The 21,309-nt window shown below is 34.7% G+C and overlaps 2 protein-coding genes and 2 pseudogenes across 4 annotated transcripts; 3 read left to right on the top strand and 1 right to left on the bottom strand.

The window, feature by feature from the left end:
• The first annotated feature begins 420 nt into the window (after positions 1–420).
• On the top strand, positions 421–3,303 carry LOC114725497 (beta-glucosidase 47-like; annotated as a pseudogene).
• A 3,180-nt stretch (positions 3,304–6,483) lies between these two features.
• Positions 6,484–10,755, top strand: LOC114725511 (beta-glucosidase 46-like). 2 transcript variants are annotated; one of them, XM_028912032.1, is made up of 12 exons: positions 6,484–6,691; positions 6,805–6,871; positions 7,513–7,571; positions 8,306–8,381; positions 8,507–8,581; positions 8,706–8,793; positions 8,901–9,153; positions 9,271–9,386; positions 9,465–9,720; positions 9,866–9,965; positions 10,041–10,149; positions 10,314–10,755. In XM_028912032.1, the coding sequence occupies exons 1-12, from the start codon at positions 6,527–6,529 to the stop codon at positions 10,603–10,605; spliced, it is 1,656 nt and encodes a 551-aa protein (XP_028767865.1). In that variant the 5' UTR covers positions 6,484–6,526; the 3' UTR covers positions 10,606–10,755. The 2 variants fall into 2 exon arrangements, with proteins under 2 accessions (XP_028767865.1, XP_028767866.1); XM_028912033.1 differs by having other exon boundaries at positions 8,510–8,581.
• Positions 10,756–12,334: 1,579 nt separating this feature from the next.
• On the top strand, positions 12,335–15,945 carry LOC114725498 (beta-glucosidase 18-like; annotated as a pseudogene).
• Positions 15,591–20,468, bottom strand: LOC114725509 (RNA pseudouridine synthase 6, chloroplastic). Of its 2 annotated transcripts, none has more exons than XM_028912028.1 (9): positions 20,153–20,468; positions 19,339–19,467; positions 18,995–19,249; positions 18,833–18,914; positions 18,342–18,457; positions 18,205–18,259; positions 17,864–17,975; positions 17,086–17,255; positions 15,591–16,624 (listed from the first exon to the last, which is right to left on the bottom strand). In XM_028912028.1, the coding sequence occupies exons 1-9, from the start codon at positions 20,371–20,373 to the stop codon at positions 16,340–16,342; spliced, it is 1,425 nt and encodes a 474-aa protein (XP_028767861.1). In that variant the 5' UTR covers positions 20,374–20,468; the 3' UTR covers positions 15,591–16,339. The 2 variants fall into 2 exon arrangements, with proteins under 2 accessions (XP_028767861.1, XP_028767862.1); XM_028912029.1 differs by having other exon boundaries at positions 16,477–16,624; positions 17,100–17,255.
• Between the last annotated feature and the right edge of the window lie 841 nt (positions 20,469–21,309).

The following is a 21,309-nucleotide window of genomic DNA, read 5'->3' on the forward strand; positions in this document are numbered from 1 at the left end:
AATGATGTTACCGAGCTAGCATGTGCTGTGGTCGACAGGATATGGGGAATCAACTAAATTTAAATGTAATTAATTAGAACAAGGGTTAAAACATAAAGAACGATATGATATGGCCAGCCACCGAAATTCTATGACTGGTAAGGGCATCATTGTCGTTTTACCCAAAAAATTTAAGTTCATTTTGTTCTAAAGAGTGAGCCACCGGGGACAGCAGCAGCAAAAGACAAGAACTAGGAGATATAAGAAAACAAATTAGAATAAAATATTAAAGAGCAGTCACATTCACATGATGAAGTTCTCTTCTAGGAATAAGTTAATTAGAATAATTAATGTAATATGTTTGTAGATATAAGTAAATTGGGGAGGTGGAGCAGTGGAAATAATTATATGAAGTGGGGTGAGAAAGCTGTGTTATTATTAATGTTGCTTCATCTTCATCCTCCTCTCACTGCTTCTGATTCAGATCATGGATCTACCTTCCCCTCCCATTTTCTCTTTGGCGCTGCTTCTTCTTCTTACCGGGTCCTTCCTCCTCCTCCTCCTCCTTCTTAAAAATTGAGTAAAATGTGAGTGAAGGCGTGCCTTTTCACGTCATGCATGGTTTTTACCATTTTATCTCACATTTTTTTAAGGTAGAAGGATTTACTCCCTCAATAGCTTTACCACGATATTTTGTTTTTGTTTTGTAAAATATGATTCCTAGATTTGCACAAGCGGCTGAATAAATTAATAAAATTTTAACAAAATTTTTTCTCCCCTTTAGTAGACAAGGACTTGTTTCTTTTGCGTCTAGTTTTGGAATAACTAAGAATATTCCAAATGTATCATCTTATCTTCTATGGCAAAACCATACCATATACACAAAGTAGGCTATGGCCTATGGGAGTGTCAAGTGTCGTAATACGCATTTTAAACAGAGTCACATTAGTTATCATTTATGAATACTATACTTTTTAGTTAATTTTTTTAAAATTAACAGCGTAAGGATTCATTAACTTTTCTCTAGTTAGCTATTCCTTTATTATTTTTTTATTTTAGAGGTAATTTTACTAGTTTTTGATTGTGATATAATTCAAATTCTAAAACTACAGGAAACTTGCTCACTGTGCATAAAAACAGGAGGATAGAGACTTGATGGCAGATATCAAAATTGACAGTTATAAGTTTTCAATTTCATGGGCAAGAATATTTCCAAGTATGCTCTTCTCTGCTCTAACAAATTTCAGACAACTATTTCTAGCTAATATAGATGCATATGAACTATAGTGAACTCAGCAGGTTTTTCTTTGGATATGTTTGAGAACAGAAGGAAGATTTGGTGAAGTGAACTTGGCAGGTATTAACTACTACAGCAATCTCATCAATGCTCTCCTTTTCAAAGGTCTAATTTTCATCTCAATTTCCCTCTCATTCCTTTAATTATAGCTTCATTATATAATCCGGCCTTGTCTTGTTCTTCAAACCTCGCTAATCAATCACAGGGATCCAGCCATTCGTAACATTGTCACAATTTGACTTCCCTCAAGAACTTGAGGACAGATATGGAGGTTGGCTTAGTCCCCCATCCCAGTAAGTCAGCGTTCTTCAAAACTATTTGATGTGAGAGAAAAAAAAAATGCGTAAAGAACCAACTTTAGAATCAATCTGAATGGCATATCAAGCACTAACATAGCATTCTGATTTATTTTTTCTGACATTATTGCACGGAAGATTTTCAGCACTATGCAGAAGTGTGTTTTAGATCGTTTGGGGACAGAGTGAAGTATTGGGTGACCTTCAATGAGCCAAATCTTTCAGTAACATTTGGTTATGTCAGAGGAAAGTTCCCACCAAATCGTTGCTCTGTCCCATTTGGGAATTGCAGTGGAGGAGATTCAGAGAAGAAGCCCTTTGTGGCTGCCCATAATATCATCCTATCTCATGCTGCTGCAGTACACATTTATAGAACCAAGTACCAGGTGATCAATCACTAATGGCATATCAAAGACCCAAAGGTCCCAATTCAAAGTAAAAAAGTCTGCATATTTTTTAATGGCATGTGCAGAATGAACAAGGAGGGAAAATAGGCTCTGTGTTACCCTGTTTCTGGTTTGAGCCATTCAGTAATTCTACAGCAGACAAACTGGCTGCTGAAAGAGCACTATCATTCACTATAAATTGGTAAACTTTAGCACAACCAATTGTTTTCGTCTGTTCATAGAACTCAGAAAGGCAAAATGTTTGACACGTTTTATAATGTGTAAATCCTTAACTACTCTGCTATGCAGGTTCTTGGACCCTATTCTTTTTGGAACATACCCAGAAGAGATGGAAAATGCACTGGGAATGACATTGCCCAGATTTTTCCGGAATGATAAAGAGAAACTGAAGAATGGATTGGACTCCATTGGATCAATCACAACGCAAGTTACGATGCCCGAGACGGCATCTCTTCACTTTGTAAACCTGGAGAAGCAGGCTCAAGATCAGAAGGTTTATATTCGCAAACTGCACAGAAAAATGGTTTTGCCCGCGGGAGAACTTGTAAGCATTCGGTTCTCTTAGGAAAAATTGACTGTTTTATCTCAGAACCTCTTTAGTTTTCTGCCCAATTTTTTTCTTTGTTTTTTTTGGTTGTCATGTCCAAGCCGTTTCCTAAGCTTCTGATATTATAGATACAGACACCTGTTGAATGGTTAAATTTTTATCCACAAGGCACGGAGAAAATTATTACCTATGTCAAATGCAATAACAGACCAATCATCATTACAGAAAACGGTAAACAAAACTCAGTAGGTTCTTCAGTCAACTTTCTGTGCCTTTTTGACTATAAAAACTCGTAGGGTATGGAGAATTGAACGGTCCTAGTAACACCCAGGAAGAATATCTCAATGATATTTCAAGAATCAAATACATGGAGGGTCACTTGAACTATGTTTTGGCAGCAATAAGGTAAGAACACATGAAATGAAATTTGATGTCTAGACCACTGAACCATATAAATATTGACACACACACAACAAATAAGACTTTTTTTTAAAATTATATATCAGGAAAGGAGCAGATGTGAGAGGTTACTTTGCGTGGTCCTTGTTAGACAACTTCGAATGGTTATCTGAGTTTGAAGTGAAATTTGGACTGTACCATGTTGATTTTACCACACTGACGAGAACTCCAAAACTATCAGCGAATTGGTACAAGCAATTCATTTCAAGGCATAAAGCACACAGCATTGTGCAGGAAAATAATAGACAAAAGAGAGAATTCAAGGACAACACCAAAATCAGAAGGCCCGAGCCAGAGCACTTTAAGCTAAGCTTTTAGTTTTGAGTAATTTGTTCATATTGGTCAGTGCCCCTTTCTCCAAGGACACTAGAAAATGTTAGCTCTCTGAAGATTCATAGATATACTCATGTGGAGTCCGTTAAAACTTTTGTAAACTAAGGCTACTTGATGGACAATTCACATTTTGTCATGTCTCTATGCATATGTTAGTGGCCATGTTTCTAGATATGGGTGTGACGCTTGGCGGTGATGCTTAACAAAGACATGTAAGCTCAATGAATTTCCCTCTTTTCAACTTGCATGACAATTTCTTCAATTTCATTAACCGTCTATACCTTGTTTTAATTTCTGTTGCACACAGCATTACACATCCTTTTTCTTCAAAATCCTCATCTTTTCTCTCTTGAACTTTTCCCAAAATCCATCAAAACCCACAGACTCTAAGCAACAATGTTCAACATATTACTAATACAAATTTGGTATCAGAACTTTATGCTCGAATGATTACATATTTAGATGATACTCCTTCGGTCCTAAATATAAGACCCTTATACACGTGTGTACAAGGCTCTTATATTTAGGATCGGAGAAGTATATTGAAAAGTCAATTTCAAAAGGTTCAAATGTGAAGAAAAGTTAAAAGCCAAAAAACAGAAAAAGCTTATTCAACTTTAAAGTGATTTTTGGACAAAAAGTCAGTTGCCTCCGAAACCAAGCCAAACATCACTATTGTTTAATATAAACATTAAACAAACAAACAATCCGCTGCCTTTGTAACCCTAGTTCATTATTCTTGTATGTTTAGTAGATTAATTTTAAAGTTATTTTCATGAATAAGTTCCGAGGCGTCTCTCCTTGGTGAGTCAATAACCATCACTATGCAGTGCATGGGGAAATTGGCGGAAGTAGTTGAGGGGATATTGCAATTGGTCAGATCTCTCCTTAATCATTCTATCCATTTTGTGATCTAATTTCCAATATCTCATTTCTCTTTCGAACGAATCCATTTTGTTACATATGTACAATTTATTCGCTAAACTGCCACTATAAGAAGTGATCATAACATACAATAAATCGACATGAAAAATAGGGCTGATGGAAATCAGCCAATTAATATAGATGATTCACTGGCCAGTAATACTGTACTGTCAAAAGAAAAATATAAAATATTAATCATCAATACATTTTACAAAAAAATATTTAATGCACTGTTGGCAAAAGGGGCCCATTGTTCAAACCACACTATAGGCCTATTTGGAATAACTTATAAATAGCTTTTTAATAGTAATTTAACCAGCGCGCGCTGTCACAATGGTAAGAAGTTGTGTCCCTTAACCATCACCTCTGGGGTTTGATTTCTGAAGAGATGGGAATGGAGCAAGCGTGCCTGGGAGGGTCACCCCTATCTTGACTCGACAATACCAAAGGATTAGTCATTGGGCTCGCTCTGATGATACCCTGGTGAAAACAAAAAAAAAGTAATTTACAGAATATGAAGCAAATATGTGATAAGAGTTTTACGTGAAACGTGCTTACTACCATATCCCAAACAGGCACATAATTGGCCATTGACTTAACGTTCAGACAACACATATCAGAATCCACTATGTGTGTGTGTATAAATTTGGTAAACCTGTGATTGTGTCATTTTTATGCTATTGATCCGGTTCAAGTCATTTTCGAACAGAGTTTTAAGCTTTTTTCCCCCCTTAATTTATTTTTTTCATGATTTTATTAACATCTTAACGTATACGTATAATAATTGCAAGGACTTAATAATATTGTCGTTGTGGATTGGAAAAAATCTGAGATTTGATTTTAATATTTCGTCCATCTTACGCTAGTTTGCTGTAAAATGCCGGCATTGACTTTATTTGTGAGCCTAGTAGGAGTCTTGCTTCTCGTATAAGTTTAATTCAGATTTGAGTAAAATATAATAATTCTTTTACATGTCATCTACTTTTTAAACGTACACTTCAGTTCAACTTTTAATAACACCCTTAAAAACATTTCGTTAAAGATTTTATGATACTTTATTTTTAAAGGTAAAATTTTGATGTGGCTCCGTCGCTCTGCAGCAGACACTTACGCTCCCTCATAAACAAAGTCTTTTTATTTTTTATTTTTTTACCAACCTCTTTAATATTGTTAATACACGCACGAGATAAAATTCATAACAAAATATTCTTTCAATCCTAAATATAAAATCTTTATATTAATATGTATAAAAGTTTTATATTTAGGATTAGGAGGAGTATGTTAGAAAACAAGCGTAATTTATAAGAACCTGAACCAAATTCTGTAAATTGAGATTAGCCTTCGCATGTTGAGACTGAGCTTATTATACAAGAGAGCTTCGATATACTTTTCCTGTGAACTGACTTGCCTTTTGTTTCAAGGCTCTTAAATGAAATACTCATCTTGTCCTTAACATAAGACATAATTTGATATTTAATGTTAGTCTTATATGTAAGATTTATTTTACATGTTTATCAATTTTTTCTAGATTAATCCTATTGACATTTTCTCAACAATAATTAAGTAGGAGAGGAATGAGAGAATTAAAAAAGATGGTTAGGACGTTTTAGAAAAAACATACTACCTCCGGTCCTAAATATAAGAACTAGTTGACTAATTTGAGTAAATTAAAAAAATATGTTGAGTTAGTTATTTGTAATAAATAGATGTTGTCTTTTTTAAAATATCTTTGCTAATCAAGTTTATTGGCCAGAACTATCATTATTAGAAGGACTATCTTGAAAAAAAAAATATGAGAGACAAAATAGATTGGAATTTTATATTCAGGATCAAAATAAAAGTCAAATGAAGTCTTATATTAAGGACCGGAGGTAGTATCATATTAACTAACTTAACTAATATTCTTAATCTACTTAAATTAATTAATTAGATCTTATATTAAGAATCAGAAAAGTATATTATTATAAAGCCAATAATTGTAAATTTGATATCTCGGTTTTGATAAGTTGGGGAAGTTGAGGCCAAACAAAAAACAGCACAAATTGGAAAACTGAAATAAACATGATCTCATGGAAGATCTGTCCTCTACCCCACCAGAAAAAAAATAATGTGATATGATGATATCATTTGCACGCAACAACGAAGCCCTCTAATTGTCTTATCAGTTGAGAAAAAGCTATAAAAATAGAATTGTGCTGCGCTGCGCCTAGAGCAAAATAATTAAGCACAGCCTTGTATTGTTGTGCACCTACCAAGAAGACGAAGAAGAAGAAGAAGGGTCTTAATGGGGATCTGGAAAATGTGGGAGAGAAGAGTGTTTGTGGTGATGATAGTATTAGTTTCTCAGCTTTCATCAAATGACCATTTTGCAATATTGGCTCTTCCCACTCTTCCTTCTTCTTCTTTGCCCACCAACTTTCTCTTTGGCACTGCTTCTTCTTCTTACCAGGTTTCTTCTTCCTGAACAAGCTTCTGCATGTTGAATTTGAAGTTTTCAATATATTAAATCCTGCAAATCTGCTCTTTTGTAATATTTTTTTACTTTGTCTTATCGTTTAACAGTATGAGGGAGCATACTTGAGTGATGGCAAGGGACTGAGCAACTGGGATGTCTTCTCTCACACACCAGGTCAGCTCACATCAAATTTAAACTTACAGTACTCAGTACTTATTCTGATATAGGTTAGTTGCAACTCCATGCGTCCTTCTGAGTTTCATCACAGCTTGATACTAACTTAATGGATGCTGCAAAACTAGTGTTATCAACAAAGCCTAATTAAATAAAGAATTCAATCTTCAAAGACTAGCTCACTATCAGGTGAGAAGGTTTCTTGAACTTGTAAAGCACATTTTACTTGTGAGGCCGCTCAATATGAAACTCACAAGGTGTTAATTTTATATACACGAGTTTAAAGAGAGAGTCCAATTCTAAAAAACTAATAAGAGTTACGTGAAAGAGCCTTTTGAATTTATAAGTCACACTTCATTTGTGAGGGCTCATCAATATGACGAGCTGAATATAAGTCCAAAAAAAAAAAAAAAAACAATCCCAGAATATTATTAACCGTTGGGTAGAAAAAATTTCTTAAACTTACAAAGCACACTTCACCTATGAGGGTTCCTAATGCAGACAGCCTTGTAACACAACGTTGTATATTCTCATTATTACAATTTGCTGATTTTGTTCAAAGACGTCAAAACTTTCCCTTATTGTTGAAGCTTCCACTTTTTTATTAGATTATTTAATTATTTAATTATCAATGATTGCAGGCAAAATAATTGATGCCAGCAATGGGGATGTTGCGGTTGACCACTATCATCGCTGCCTGGTACATATGATTAACTGTTCAACCCATAAATTTGTGTAACAATGCTTGATTCCTATGTCCTACATCTACCTGCCCTCCAGTCTCATGCACGATTTTTTCCCTTTAATTAAAATCAGAGATATATAATTAATATTCTCCAATTATTTTGCAGGTAAATCATATCCAATTATTTATCATAACTAGAGATCTGCTTTTTCTTAATTCTTTTTTTCTTCTAGAGACATCGGAATCCCATCTAATATATTTGTCATACTTTTGGTTAAAAAAATAGACTAAAATACATTTAGTCCTTTAACTTTATATAAGGTTTCAATTTGGTTCATTAACTTTAAAAAGCTCACATTTGGTCCTTTAACCATAAAATCATTAGGTTCAATGATGATTTTTTTTTAACTATCATGAATATTTTAAAAATTAAACTTAATATATTAGCATTTAAGAATATTTTATCAACATTTAAGCTCTTAATTTATCATTTTAAAAAAAATTTAGGGTTAAAAGACTAAAAGTACACTTTTTAAAGTTAAGGACCAAATTGAAACCTTATACAAAATTATACGACCAAATGTATCATTTAGCCAAAAAAATTTGTCATACTGGTATCTCTAGAAAGAAACAATATATATAAACTAGTGATATATAACGGGTTCCAACTTGCTACTTAACAAAACAAGGAAGGGCCCACTGGAATTTAATTTTATTAATTAAATGTCCAAAATTTATTTAATCAACAGGAAGATATTGAGCTGATGGATGCAATCAAAGTCAACAGCTATCGATTCTCTATCTCTTGGGCAAGAATTTTACCAAGTATGCTTCTCTAATCTGTTCAACTGAGACAGCACAATTTAGCAACAACCAAAAGAGTAATTAAACGAAAATTAGCAGAAAAGGAGGTTATTAAATGAAATAAATAATCCAAAGGTTTTGAACAGAAGGGAGATTCGGAGAGATCAACTTGGCTGGCATCGAATTCTACAACAGACTAATAGATGCTCTTCTGCTCAAAGGTTTAGTTTCAATCTTTATTTATTTTCTTTTCAAAGAGAAAAATCTGTGAATGTATCAATAAAGAAGGCAAATTGGTCTATTTTCTTCACATGTGTTTGCATGTTTGGAGTATTAAACTTACAGGAATCCAACCCTTTGTGACTCTCACTCACTTTGACATACCTCAAGAACTGGAGGACAAGTATGGAGGTTGGCTTAGTCCCCAATCACAGTGAGCAATTTAGCTTCTTTTTAAAAAAAAAAAAAAAAAGAAGAGATTTTTAATGGAACTTAAGTTTAAATCAAGTTCATGAGGATCATATTTTGTTTGATGAGCAGGGAAGATTTTGCATTTTATGCAGAAGTTTGTTTCAAATGGTTCGGAGACAGAGTAAAGTATTGGACTACCTTCAATGAGCCAAATGTGCAAGTGACATATGGTTATCGAAAAGGAGAGTTTCCCCCAAGTCGATGTTCTAAACCATTTGGGGATTGCATTGAAGGAGACTCAGAATCTGAGCCCTTCATGGCAGCCCATAACATTATCCTCTCCCATGCTGCTGCTGTTGAAATCTATAGAACCAAGTACCAGGTAATTATCCTAGGACTACATTCTTAACAAGGTTACCACTTGAGTTCGGTTGATAAAGGAATAAAGAAGAAGAAATTTTGCTGTAATAATAACTGTGTTTTTGGATGAATCATCCAGAGAGAACAAAAGGGGAGAATTGGCATAGTCTTACAAGCTATATGGTATGAACCTATCAGCAATTCTACAGCAGACAAAATGGCTAGTGAAAGAGCACTATCATTCTCTTTAAATTGGTATAGTTATTTATCCTCTTTCATTTTGTGCTTGCAGACCCATAAAGCAGAAATCATAGACAGTTTATTTTAATGCAGGTTCTTGGACCCCATCATCTTTGGAAAGTACCCCACTGAGATGCAGAAGATTCTAGGGACCATATTGCCCAAATTTTCCACCATTGAAATGGTGAAACTCCAAAAAGGATTGGACTTTATTGGCATCAATTACTATTCCAGTTACTATGTCCAAGACTGCATTTACTCAAAATGTGAATCAGGAGAAGGGATCACCAGAACAGAGGGGTTATACCTGAGAAGTAAAGAGAAAAATGGTGTGCCCATTGGAGAACCTGTAAGTAGCCTCAACTATATAAGTATGCTTTTTACTTTCCCCTTCAAGAGATTATTTTTAGATGGACCAAACCCATTAAAAATGTCGATTCATAATCGATTAGTGTCTTCCTTTCTATCAAATTCTGAAGAACCTGCAATTGCAGACCCCAATTGGTTGGTGTGTTTACCCACAAGGCATGGAAAAAGTGATCACTCATGTAAAAGACAGATACAACAATATTCCAATGTTCATTACAGAAAATGGTAAGGAAAACTCAGTATCTTCTTAATTTAATCCAGCTTCAGTGCATTGTTCTTACAAACCAAACCATTTTGTAGGGTATGGTGAGACGGATAATCCAAATGCCACCTTGGAAGAACATATTAGTGACGTTCAAAGAATGAAGTACATGGAAAGTCACTTGAATACCCTGCTATCAGCAATAAGGTAAGAATATTAAATAAACAGAAGCAGCACACATTTGCATGGCCTTTTATGGTTCAATATATTTTGCCATTTCATTTACTATAAATTTGTCTCCCCTAATGAATCACTGGAGAATAAATCACAAAATCAAGATCATTTTTTTATCATTTGCTTTTCTCAATCAGGAAAGGAGCTGATGTGAGAGGGTATTTTGCCTGGTCGTTGCTTGATAACTTTGAGTGGGCATATGGATATACAAGAAGATTTGGTCTATACTATGTTGATTATTCTACTCTGAATAGAACTCAGAAACTATCAGCAAGTTGGTATAAGCAATTCATCACAAGGCATAAAACAGAGGCTTTGAGGCCAAAACATGAGAAGAAGCAGGAAAACCAGCACAGACAATTCAACACAAATGCCAAAGTTAAATCGTTTATACCAAACACCAATCAGATTCTCTTCAATAATTTGTGACTTTTGCTCAGTACTTCCATCTCAAAGCAGAATCCATGAACTTCAGTTTCTCTCCATAAACTTGTATTTAAATTCTGGAATCGCCTCTGCTCCGTCTATTTAATTCTGAAGTAATTTATACTACAAGGTACAGAAGCGTATGATACTACACTTTACATCCTCTAATTGTCTTCTTTTCGTTTATTTTCTTGAATCTAGCAATAGACAATCTTCAAGGAATTCTTAGGTCGTTACTTAAATATATTATAAAAAAATATTAGTATAAATATCTCATACTCGTGCACAACTTTTCCTAACTCATTGGCTTTACTTTTGTTTGAAGGCTCTTGAAAATAAAATGCATTATATGCGCATCAAAGTATTTATGTCCTGCCTTATCCAAAAAAAAAAAAAGTATACATGTCCCAAATCATGTTTTAACTTAGAAATACATTTAATTAATTAAACATGTAAGCTAGAAAATAATTACATTTAGTACCTGATAGTACTTCAAATAGATAATATATGTACTTATTAAAAAAATTAATTAAGCATGTCTGCATCAAAATTCAAAATAATAAGTTGAAAGAATGCACAAAAAATAAATTATTTCAATTGAAAAGATACAAAAAGTAAATAATTTTTTTGCTGCACCACCATCAAATCATGAATAAAAAAGTTATAGTTAAATAATATATATTTAAATTTTTATATAAACTATTTATTTCATACAACGGGCAAGAACAAAACAAAATTTTTTTTTTTTAAAAAAAAGAACCCTTTTCTCTCCATTTCTCTCTCAACTAAATCTATAAGTAGCGGCTCCAAAATGACAAGATCACAGGGGGCATCATGCTAATGCATTATTCATACACTATTGGTTTTCCAATGATTTCAGGGGCTGCACCTGCTTGCGTTGGTCCATTTTGTGTCAGATGCTTTGATAGACAGGATGACCGAAATTTAATATCCATTACTTTATTTTATTTTTTTAAGAAAATGGACAGGATGACAGAAATTTTATTACATTACAAAAGTACAGTTCAATTATTTAAATAATTAAGAATGTAAAATTGAGGCCAAGGTTTAAAAAATAGGAACGCAGAAATTATTTTAAGAGAGCCCGACAATTAAGAATTAGGTAAGAAAATTAATGTAAAATAATAATTTTTGTGTAATTGAAATTTCAAAATTTACAACTTAAATAATTTATATTTACAATTTAAAGATTCTCATTAAAATTTTTTGATAAAAAGTACTTTTTGAAAATTTTATTAGTTAAAAGGGTCTAAATTTAAATAAGTGTAACTTTTTTCAACTACGTGCAACATATCTTCAATTATATGTAAGAATCATTAAAAGTAATTATTTACATATAGTTGAAAATATATTGAATATAGTTGAAGAAAAGTTACATTCACTCAAATTCAGTTTTTTTTAATTAATAAAATTTTCAATCAAATACTTTTTACCAATGTTCCCTTCTCATTAACATTAATCTCTGTACAAGATATTTAATTATTATTATTATTCTCCATTGTTTCGATCAAACCTGACAAAAGATAATATTCTCCATGAAGATCTCTACCCTTTTGGGCAAAACAAATGGATATCTCCTCCCTAAACCCTCTCTCCTCTTGATACTTAATAAGCCATAAAGCTCTCCTTTGCTACGTGTAACACACACACACAGAGGAACAAAGCAACCATTGTTGGTCACGAGAAGAAGAAAAAGAAGAAGGCATTAATAATGGGGTTGGTCTGGGAATTGCAGAAAAGAGTGATTCTGCAGATACTGTTGCTTCTTCTAATGCTCTCTTCAAATGACAAAGCAATGATATTAACAGCTCTTTCCACTGATCATTCTCGTCATAATTTCCCCACCCACTTCCTCTTTGGCACTGCTTCCTCTTCTTACCAGGCTCCTTCCTCTCTCACTCAAATCCTTAACTCTACTGCGTGCGTTTCTTATGACATTTTGTTTTCTTGGTTAATAGTATGAAGGAGCATACTTAAGTGATGGCAAAGGACTAAGCAACTGGGATGTTTTCTCTCACATTCCAGGTCAGCTCTCATCAAACTTACAGCTCAAAACAAACACTACATATATGATTCTTACACTCCAATGTATATAAACCTCAATAAGCAGTAGTACTTCTTATGTGCCTGGAAAACTGGAAACTTCTCTTCTCACAATTACAATTTGCTTACTTTCTGATCCTAAGCTTTCCCTTATCATTCAAGCTTTCAATACTTTTTATTATTATAAGTTACATTATTTCAATTCGCAATTATTGCAGGCAAAATTATTGATGCAAGCAATGGGGACATTATATTGCTGTTGACCATTATCATCGCTACCGGGTATCCTCTATATACATGCACATTAACTGTTCAACCCAACTAGTTTTACTTCTAGAGGCATTCAATGGAATTTAATTTTGCTATTAAACGTCCCAAATTTCTTTCAAGTGAGTCAAATTAACTGGAAGATATTGAGCTGATGGATGCAATCAAAGTCAATAGCTATCGATTCTCTCTCTCCTGGGCAAGAATTTTACCAAGTATGCTTCCCCGTTGTATGAATATCAGTTCAATTGACATTATCTCAGTATTTAAAATATCATTTAATTTTTATTATCTAAAATGTTGCATATGAATTTACATCATGTTGGGGGAAAAAATTAATTTTACCCCTACCATTATTCTGATAGGACGCTATCTTAGTACTCTGAACAGAACAAACTCCTGGATATTGTGGGGCAAACTCATTGCAGGGATAAAGATAATTATTTTTATACAGGTGATTGAATTGAGTAGATGTGAACTTTGCACTATTACGATATTAAGATAGCACAATTTAGCAACCAACTGAATAGAGCAATTAATCCAAAACTAGCAGAAAAGGAGGCTTTAAATGAAACAAATAATTTAGTCTGAGTCTTGAACTCTAGCAGCTGCATGTAAAATTTACATGCTAATTAATTTATGTATGAATTTGAACAGAAGGGAGATTTGGAGAGGTCAACATGGCTGGCATCGACTTCTACAACAGAGTAATAGATGCTCTTCTGCTTAAAGGCTTGATTTCAATCTTTAATTATTTTCTTTTTAAAGAGCAGAAGCTATGAATGTGTCAATAAAGAAGCCAAATGGGTTCATTTCCTTGACATTGATTGTTTGGAATGTTAAACTTACAGGAATCCAACCCTCTGTGACTCTGAATCACTTTGACTTGCCTCAAGAGCTGGAAAACAAATATGGAGGTTGGCTTAGTCCCCAATCACAGTGAGCAATTTAGTGTTTCTTTTGAGAGATTCTTAAAGGAACTTAAGTTTAAACGAAATTCATGAGGATCATATGACGTGTTGTGTGTTTGCTGAGCAGCGAAGATTTTGCATTTTATGCAGAAGTTTGTTTCAAATGGTTCGGAGACAGAGTAAAGCATTGGACTACTTTCAATCAGCCAAATCTGCAAGTTTTATTGAGCTACCGCACAGGAAGATTCCCACCAAGTCGATGCTCTAAACCATTTGGGGATTGCATTGAAGAAGACGCAGAATCTGAGCCCTTTATGGCAGCCCATAACATTATCCGCTCCCATGCTGCTGCCGTTGACATCTATAGAACCAAGTACCAGGTAGGGAGTGTGGATCGTATGAAAAAGGAAAGATAAAAGGGTTAAGATGTATTTTTGGCCCGGGAATATTCTAAAAGAACTTGTGAATACCTTAAATTGGGTCCAGAAAAATCTCCTTACCTGTAGTAACCGTTGACTCTCCCTACATCGATTAAAAGAGAGTAGTATAACACTGATTTTGAAAGTTTATGTGCTACATTACTCCAACTTCAAATAATTCCTCCAAAAATACTTCTAAGACAAAAATGCATTTTAATCTAAGATATATATATATATATATATAGAGAGAGAGAGAGAGGGAGAGGGAGATATATGTATGCATGCGTGTGAAATAGATGAATAAACAAGAATGACTATGCAGTAACTGTGTTACGGATGAAACATCCAGAAAGAGCAAAAGGGGAGCATTGGCATAGTCTTGCAAGCTGTATGGTATGAACCAATCAGCAATTCTACAGAAGACAAAATGGCTAGTGAGAGAGCACTATCATTCAATTTTAATAGGTATATTTATTTATCCCCTTTCATTTTGTACTTGCAACGCCATAAAAGCAGCAACCACAGAAAATTTGTTGTAATGCAGGTTCTTAGGTCCAATCATCTTTGGAGAGTACCCTTCAGAGATGAGAAGATTCTAGGGAACATACTGCCCAAATTTTCCAGCACTGAAATGGTGAAACTCCAAAAAGGATTGGATTTTGTTGGCATCAATTACTATTCCAGTTCCTATGTCCAAGACTGCATTTACTTGACATGTGAATCAGGAGAAGGGATCACCAGAACAAAGGGTTTGTACCGAATAAGTGAAGAGAAAAACGGTGTGCCTATTGGCGAACCTGTAAGTGGCCTCAACTCTGCAATGATCGCTTTCCTTTCCCCTTCCACTCTTCCAGAGATTATTTTTAGATGAACCAAACCCATTGAACATGTCGATTTAACGTCAATTAGTGTCTTCCATATGCATTCTCTATCCAATACTGAATTTGCTATCATGCAGACCACACTTGGTTCATGTGCTTACCCACAAGGCATGGAAAAAGTGATCACACAGGTGAAAGAGAGATACAATGTTCCAATGTTTATTACGGAAAATGGTATAAAAAAAAAAAGAATATTTGTTTAATTTAATCCAGTTCCAGAGCATTTATTTACAATTCACATTTATTATTAGAAGAACACATTAATGACGTTAAAAGAGTTAAGTACATGAAAGATCACTTGAGTGCCTTGTTATCAGCAATAAGGTAAGAAAATTAAATAATTGAAGACAACAGCATAAATGTCCAGCAGATCATTTGGATACCCTTATATTGTTCTTTATATTTTATCTACTATAAATTTGTCTAACCAATAGCTGATATTTTCCTTGAGACTAATGAATCACCAGAAATTAAATTACTAAATTAATATCACTTTTGCGTTCTTGATTCCCCCCCCCCCTTCCTTAACATGTGATCAGGAAAGGAGCAGATGTGAGGGGGTACTTTGCCTGGTCCTTGCTTGACAACCTTCAGTGGTTACATGGATATATATGAAGATTCGGGCTATACTATATTGATTATTCTACTCTGAAGAGAACTCAAAAATTATCAGCATGTTGGTATAAGCATTTCATTACAAAGCATAAAACAGAGGCTTTTAGTTCAGAACACGAGAAGGAGCAGGAAAACCAGCGCAGACAATTCAAGACAGGCGCCAAAGTTGAATAATTTATACCAAAGCCCAATCAACTTCGCTTCAATAATTTATGACTTTTGCTCGGTGCTTCCATCACCAAGCAGAGTCTGTAAGCTTCATTTTCTCTTCATAAACTAATATTTCAATTCAAGAATCATCTCTGCTCTGGCTCACCTTGTCAATTTAATTCTGAAGGAATGTGTACTACAAGCCACCGAAGCACATGATACCACAATTAACACCCTCTGATTGTCTTCTTTTCATTTATTTTTGTGAACCTAGGAATAGACTTACCGTCTAACTTCTCCAATCTTTAAGGAATTCTTGCGTCCTTAATAGGATGAGAAACCCTCTCAATTAGAATGACAGCATGCTCAAAAAACTGGAGGCAAAAGAAATGGGAATTTGCCGCTGCGTCTTGCCAATAAGCATGCACCCTTAAGCATTTTCACACCTCCACCAAGGGGACCCTGCTTTGTAAAAGTGATCACCGTCATCCCACGATATTTGACAGGCTTGAAGGCCAATTGCAACACTTGGTTCCTTCCCGTGTTGTGCAATCCAATTTGAAACAGCCATTTCCTTTTCACCCTCAGCAATAAGATCTTTCTTGTGTTTTCCAAACGGATTAGTTCCAGGGTTAGCCATCTCCTCAAGTGCAGCTGGCATGTACATAGAATCACCAACTAGTGGTGCCTTACTCGCAGCAAATTGGGCTCGAATCTGCACATTTAAAATATATATACACATCAAATTCAGTTTCACAAGAAGGAAGAAGACATGAGAAAATCCTACACATATCCATGATGTAGGCAACCTTGTAAATACTAGCAAGCAGTACCAATCAGTTCTTCTTAGGAGAAAAAAGAACAAGTAATTTATAACAAAGCGTTAGGTATTGAGCGCTGTGTGAATGTGTTCTTTACTTATTTTGGATTTTTTTTTTGGGGGGGGGGGTGGGATGCAATTTAGAAAATGTGACCTTTCCAAGTTCAAACCTTAATTCACCAACCTTAAAGCCACCATCTCTAGACTAACTATTGTGTCAGCTGAATCATTTTTCAGCAATTCAATGCTGTTGATCAAAGGTTTATGTCTCATTAAGACATGTTTGATAACTCAGAATGGAAGAGATAGGACAAACCCCCCCCCCAAAAAAAAAAAGCAAAAATGCAAGGACAGACCTGATGAGTTTTACCAGTAAGAAGGTTGATTGTACACTCATACGCATAATCTTGGGAAGGCCATCCACAATCTTCAATACAAAACTTGTCTTGAATAAGAGTAGTTGGCCAGGGGACCTTTCTGCATTCCATGACCTCAAGTTGACACAAGTGCCATCCCTCAACGTAATCTGCATCACATAAACCGATAGGATTTAATCTCCATAATTCATGACTTTTGTCTATAAACTTCTTGTGCACAGAACAAAAGATGTTTCAAAATTCAAATTTGCAAAGACAAATGAGATTGTCAATTTCCACGTTTCTTAGAAAATAAAGTTTATTAATAATAGGCCAGTACAGGATAAAAAATATTCGAATTAGTACCAGTCATAGAATATAACGATCACACAAGTTGGTAGAGCACTGACGTCCATCATTGTCAATGCGTCTAAGCAAAATTTAATGGATACGAATGTGATACTTGCAATTTTTACCCATCCACCCCCCAAAAAACAAAAAAAGTAAAATTCTCCTTATTTTTCAAGATTTCACTAAATAACTAGAGCAGCATTTTTGTATCATTTAAGAACATCACTACATCTTATTCTGTTAACTCTAAGGAAGATTGTCACTCAAGTTCTGCTGATGAGAGCACGGCCACATAGCCTTTCCTTCCCTATCTGGTGATGCTCCCACAAGGCCAACAAATGAAGCTTACTCAACTGTAAAAATTTAGCTATTTCAAGGTTATCAAGCACTGTTTTTGAATCATAATCATACCCGTACGCATGATTACCTTCAGAAATAAGACGAGGAGCCCTGTTAACTGGACGCATATAATGGCTAATAATTCCACATGGCACAGGAGCAGCTGCGAGAGCAAGATAAAGCTTCTTCACCTTTTTCTCCTGGACAAGAATGAACAACCGAAGACATAAGACAAATCCAGTAATGAATGGACTTAATATGTACATGACGTTCATTTTCTAAAGAACGCATTATTCCATATGGAAAACCATTTTACAAAAGGCAGGCCCTTCAGCTTATGTGCTAAAGTAATCTAGAAATACATTTGCATGTTTTCATCCATTAGAAGCCATTCTAACATGACATAAGAAATTATATCACAAAACTTACCCTGATTTTACCATGAAAGACAGAGCAATATTCTTTAGTCCTAGCAAATACTACACTGCATGTAAATTACCACCCATTACAATCTTTGACAGATAGACTGACAATAAGCAACAAAAAAAATCAACAAAATAAAGTACCAGCCTTCCGTGCAATTGTCTATCTGATGGGTAGTCATCAACGGGGTTGTAAGTCCCAAGGCACGGGTTGCAAAGGTTGCACAAGATTCTTCAATGTTGTCGGTAGTGCCACCTACCTAAACCAAGAGGCACCAAAAACTTAAAGGAAATGACCAACCATATCATAATCACAGATATGAAATGCACAAATAAAGTTCCAAAAATATCAAAAAGAATCTTAAGTCTTCAAATGAATCAGCTTTGTAACGCTACCTATTATTCAAAGCTTGCACTGAACAAACTATACACACTCCTAAAGCCAATTCTTATCCTTAAACATGGGTTTGCTACTTTAGCTCTGAGGTTATAATTGGCCTCGGATTTCCGCTTGGTTTTTGGACATGGTTAAATGTTCTTTACTACATCAGGAGGTCTAAACTTTAATTCATACTCAAAATCAATTCTGATGTCACTCATCAAAACAGGTGAGATATTGCAGCATTGACACATACTGATGTTCCAGCCGGTTTATCCAAAACCACATATGACTCAGCCACAGCTATGATTCTTGATCTCCAGTCAATCTCATAACACCTAAAAAGAGACTAAATGTCAAACATGATCTCTTTTTCTTGTAAAATTAACATATAATTCTAACAAGCATTGGGTAATACCTTGGAAAGCGTTTAGGGTGTACATGTACTCTTAAATAGGTTCCTGGTTCCACAAACTGATCCACATGAGTTACTCGAAAAGTCTTCTGGGCCTCTCGTATAGTTTTCCCTTTGATTGAAGATCTCTTTCTCAAAACTGATGGTTCTGTTGCTTCTTTGAATATCCTAATCTCCTCCTGAGTAGCGCTAGGAGGGGGTTGAGGACAGACAAGAGCATAGTATACAGCCCCAAACTGGATTAGATCTGCAACAAACCTTCAAGGAATCAAACTGTAAATTTGTCATGCCACAGAATAATAGTGTCATAGATTGTTTAATTAGAAGAGATACAGAGTATCACTTACAAAGGAGGAAAATCTAGAGCTTTGCAAATATATTCTAAGACAGGTCCTCCTTCTGAAACAACCAAGTGTTCAACTCTTGGTGCCCAATTTTGTGATGGACACGGAAGCAAACGGTCATACTTTGGGTACCTTAAACAAGATCAAATCTCATTAACAAGCCAAAAGTGCAAGCAGTAGAAATCGACTTCTAGCGACCATGAACAAAAGCCAAGCTACTAATAATAAAGATAAGCATGAGATATGTTAAATAAAATCATGGAAGTGACGTGATCCAACAACACTGTCAAGCCATTAAGTGATAAATGCATGGTTGAAGAATTAACATAGAAGCCTTATAACTCAAACGGTCACCAACATGTCCCAAATGACAGTTATTATCCCAAATGGCATATTCTAGGTGAATTTCCCCATATTTCAGGAATCCAGCAGACTGGAACTTCATGTCCATCCCAATATAATTCACACACATAATGAACAACATTGTGATAAACAAATAAATAGATAAGGACCACCTCTTTATCATTTTAACAATCACTGGGCCGACTAAATCTCAGTAAGCATAGAATCACAATAGTGAATCGTTTTAAAACTGGAATTCAGCACGCATGCAATTTGAACATAAATTGCGAAAGGAATTTATGTTATTACAGGAAGAATAAAAAACACTATTCCAAAAACATTTTTCCCACGGAGTTTTCTCTTGCAGAATACAAAGAGTTTTCAGGTGAAATATCTCTTTCAAGCGAAAAACACAAAAAAAAGAAGAAGAAATTACGCAAGAAAAACGGAAGAATGGGATATTGAAGATTCCCACCCATTAGAAGTAGTGGTTGAGTTGTTAGAGTATACTCTTGAGGATTCACTGGCAAGTGCATTGTTATGTGAACTCCTTGGATAAAACCATTTCAGAGAACGTTTGTTGTAGTGCTTGGTAAGAACCGAATGGGAGATGTCAAGTGTTCGCACGAGAGCCATGGGTATACCGAAGCTCCGGCAGCCACTGGCCAACATGGCGGCCATAGTCACCGACCCCATCAAGGGATCTTCCTTTTAAATTCTAGGAGCCAGGAAGCACTTTGCTTCTTTGCAACGTCCCTGACACTTAACTCCGAGCAGCAAGCACCGAACAGAAAGAAACAGTGAGCAACTGAGCATTATCAAGTTGGCACGCGAGTATTGAATCTCGGATTAAACCTCAATATTGGGTCATTATTATGATTTGGGCTTGTTGGGCTCTGGGCTACCCTATGGGCTTGGCCCTTCTAGCCGAAATATTTTTTCTCCCTTTTTATACGAAATCAATTCACGTAAAAATTTTCAAAATTTCTCATTATAAAGTTGAGTGTGCCAAAATTTCTTTTTATTTGGATAAAAAGTGGAATTTCATATTTTATGGATAAATTATATTTAATTGTTGATAAAAAAAATTTTGAATTTTCATTTTTATATAATTTCTCATATACTAATACTTTTTTTAATCTTTTAATTTGATCACTCACAAGTATCATCATTAATATAATTAATAATAAAATGATTTTATGATATCATTTATAATCACATAGAATGCATTTTACATCTCAGTGTATTTGTTAGTTTCATTCGCCATATATTAATAGGATATCCGATGATTTTTTTTTTTAGAAGAATGAAATGAATAGGACTTTTTTTTTGGGGGGGGGATAATTTGAGCAGTCAAATTGAAAGAATTTTATTTGAAAATGACCAAATATAAAAGATAATCTTGTGACTGGCTAAATGTGAGACTCTTCCAAACTGATTATGCCACTACAAGCAATTAATTCCCGAGCAGGAACAAGAAGATCAGTACAAACATTTCAAAGGCAAAGATTAGGATTAATGTTTTCTTCAAGAAGGGACTGACTTTCCTTCATAGCTCAGACTATTAGTGGTTAACTGTTTTGTCACCGGGGGATTAAAAGAAAAAGACTAGGATTAAATTGTGGATATTTA

This window comes from Neltuma alba, unplaced genomic scaffold, assembly GCF_004799145.2.
Source record: "Neltuma alba isolate B1F8T4 unplaced genomic scaffold, ASM479914v2 tig00012254_pilon, whole genome shotgun sequence".
NCBI lineage: Eukaryota > Viridiplantae > Streptophyta > Magnoliopsida > Fabales > Fabaceae > Neltuma > Neltuma alba.

What these genes read in the sequence shown, in the direction of transcription:
- LOC114725511 (XM_028912032.1), top strand. Translation starts at nt 6,527, where the DNA reads ATGGGGATCTGGAAAATGTGGGAGAGAAGAGTGTTTGTGGTGATGATA. An exon ending in GTGTGCCCATTGGAGAACCT is followed by an intron (nt 9,721 to 9,865) that starts GTAAGTAGCCTC and finishes CTGCAATTGCAG; the next exon opens with ACCCCAATTGGTTGGTGTGT. An exon ending in ACCCTGCTATCAGCAATAAG is followed by an intron (nt 10,150 to 10,313) that starts GTAAGAATATTA and finishes TTTCTCAATCAG; the next exon opens with GAAAGGAGCTGATGTGAGAG.
- LOC114725509 (XM_028912028.1), bottom strand. Translation starts at nt 20,373, where the DNA reads ATGGGGTCGGTGACTATGGCCGCCATGTTGGCCAGTGGCTGCCGGAGC. An exon ending in TCCTCGTCTTATTTCTGAAG is followed by an intron (nt 17,256 to 17,863) that starts GTAATCATGCGT and finishes TATGTGATGCAG; the next exon opens with ATTACGTTGAGGGATGGCAC. An exon ending in TTACTGGTAAAACTCATCAG is followed by an intron (nt 16,625 to 17,085) that starts GTCTGTCCTTGC and finishes TTAAATGTGCAG; the next exon opens with ATTCGAGCCCAATTTGCTGC.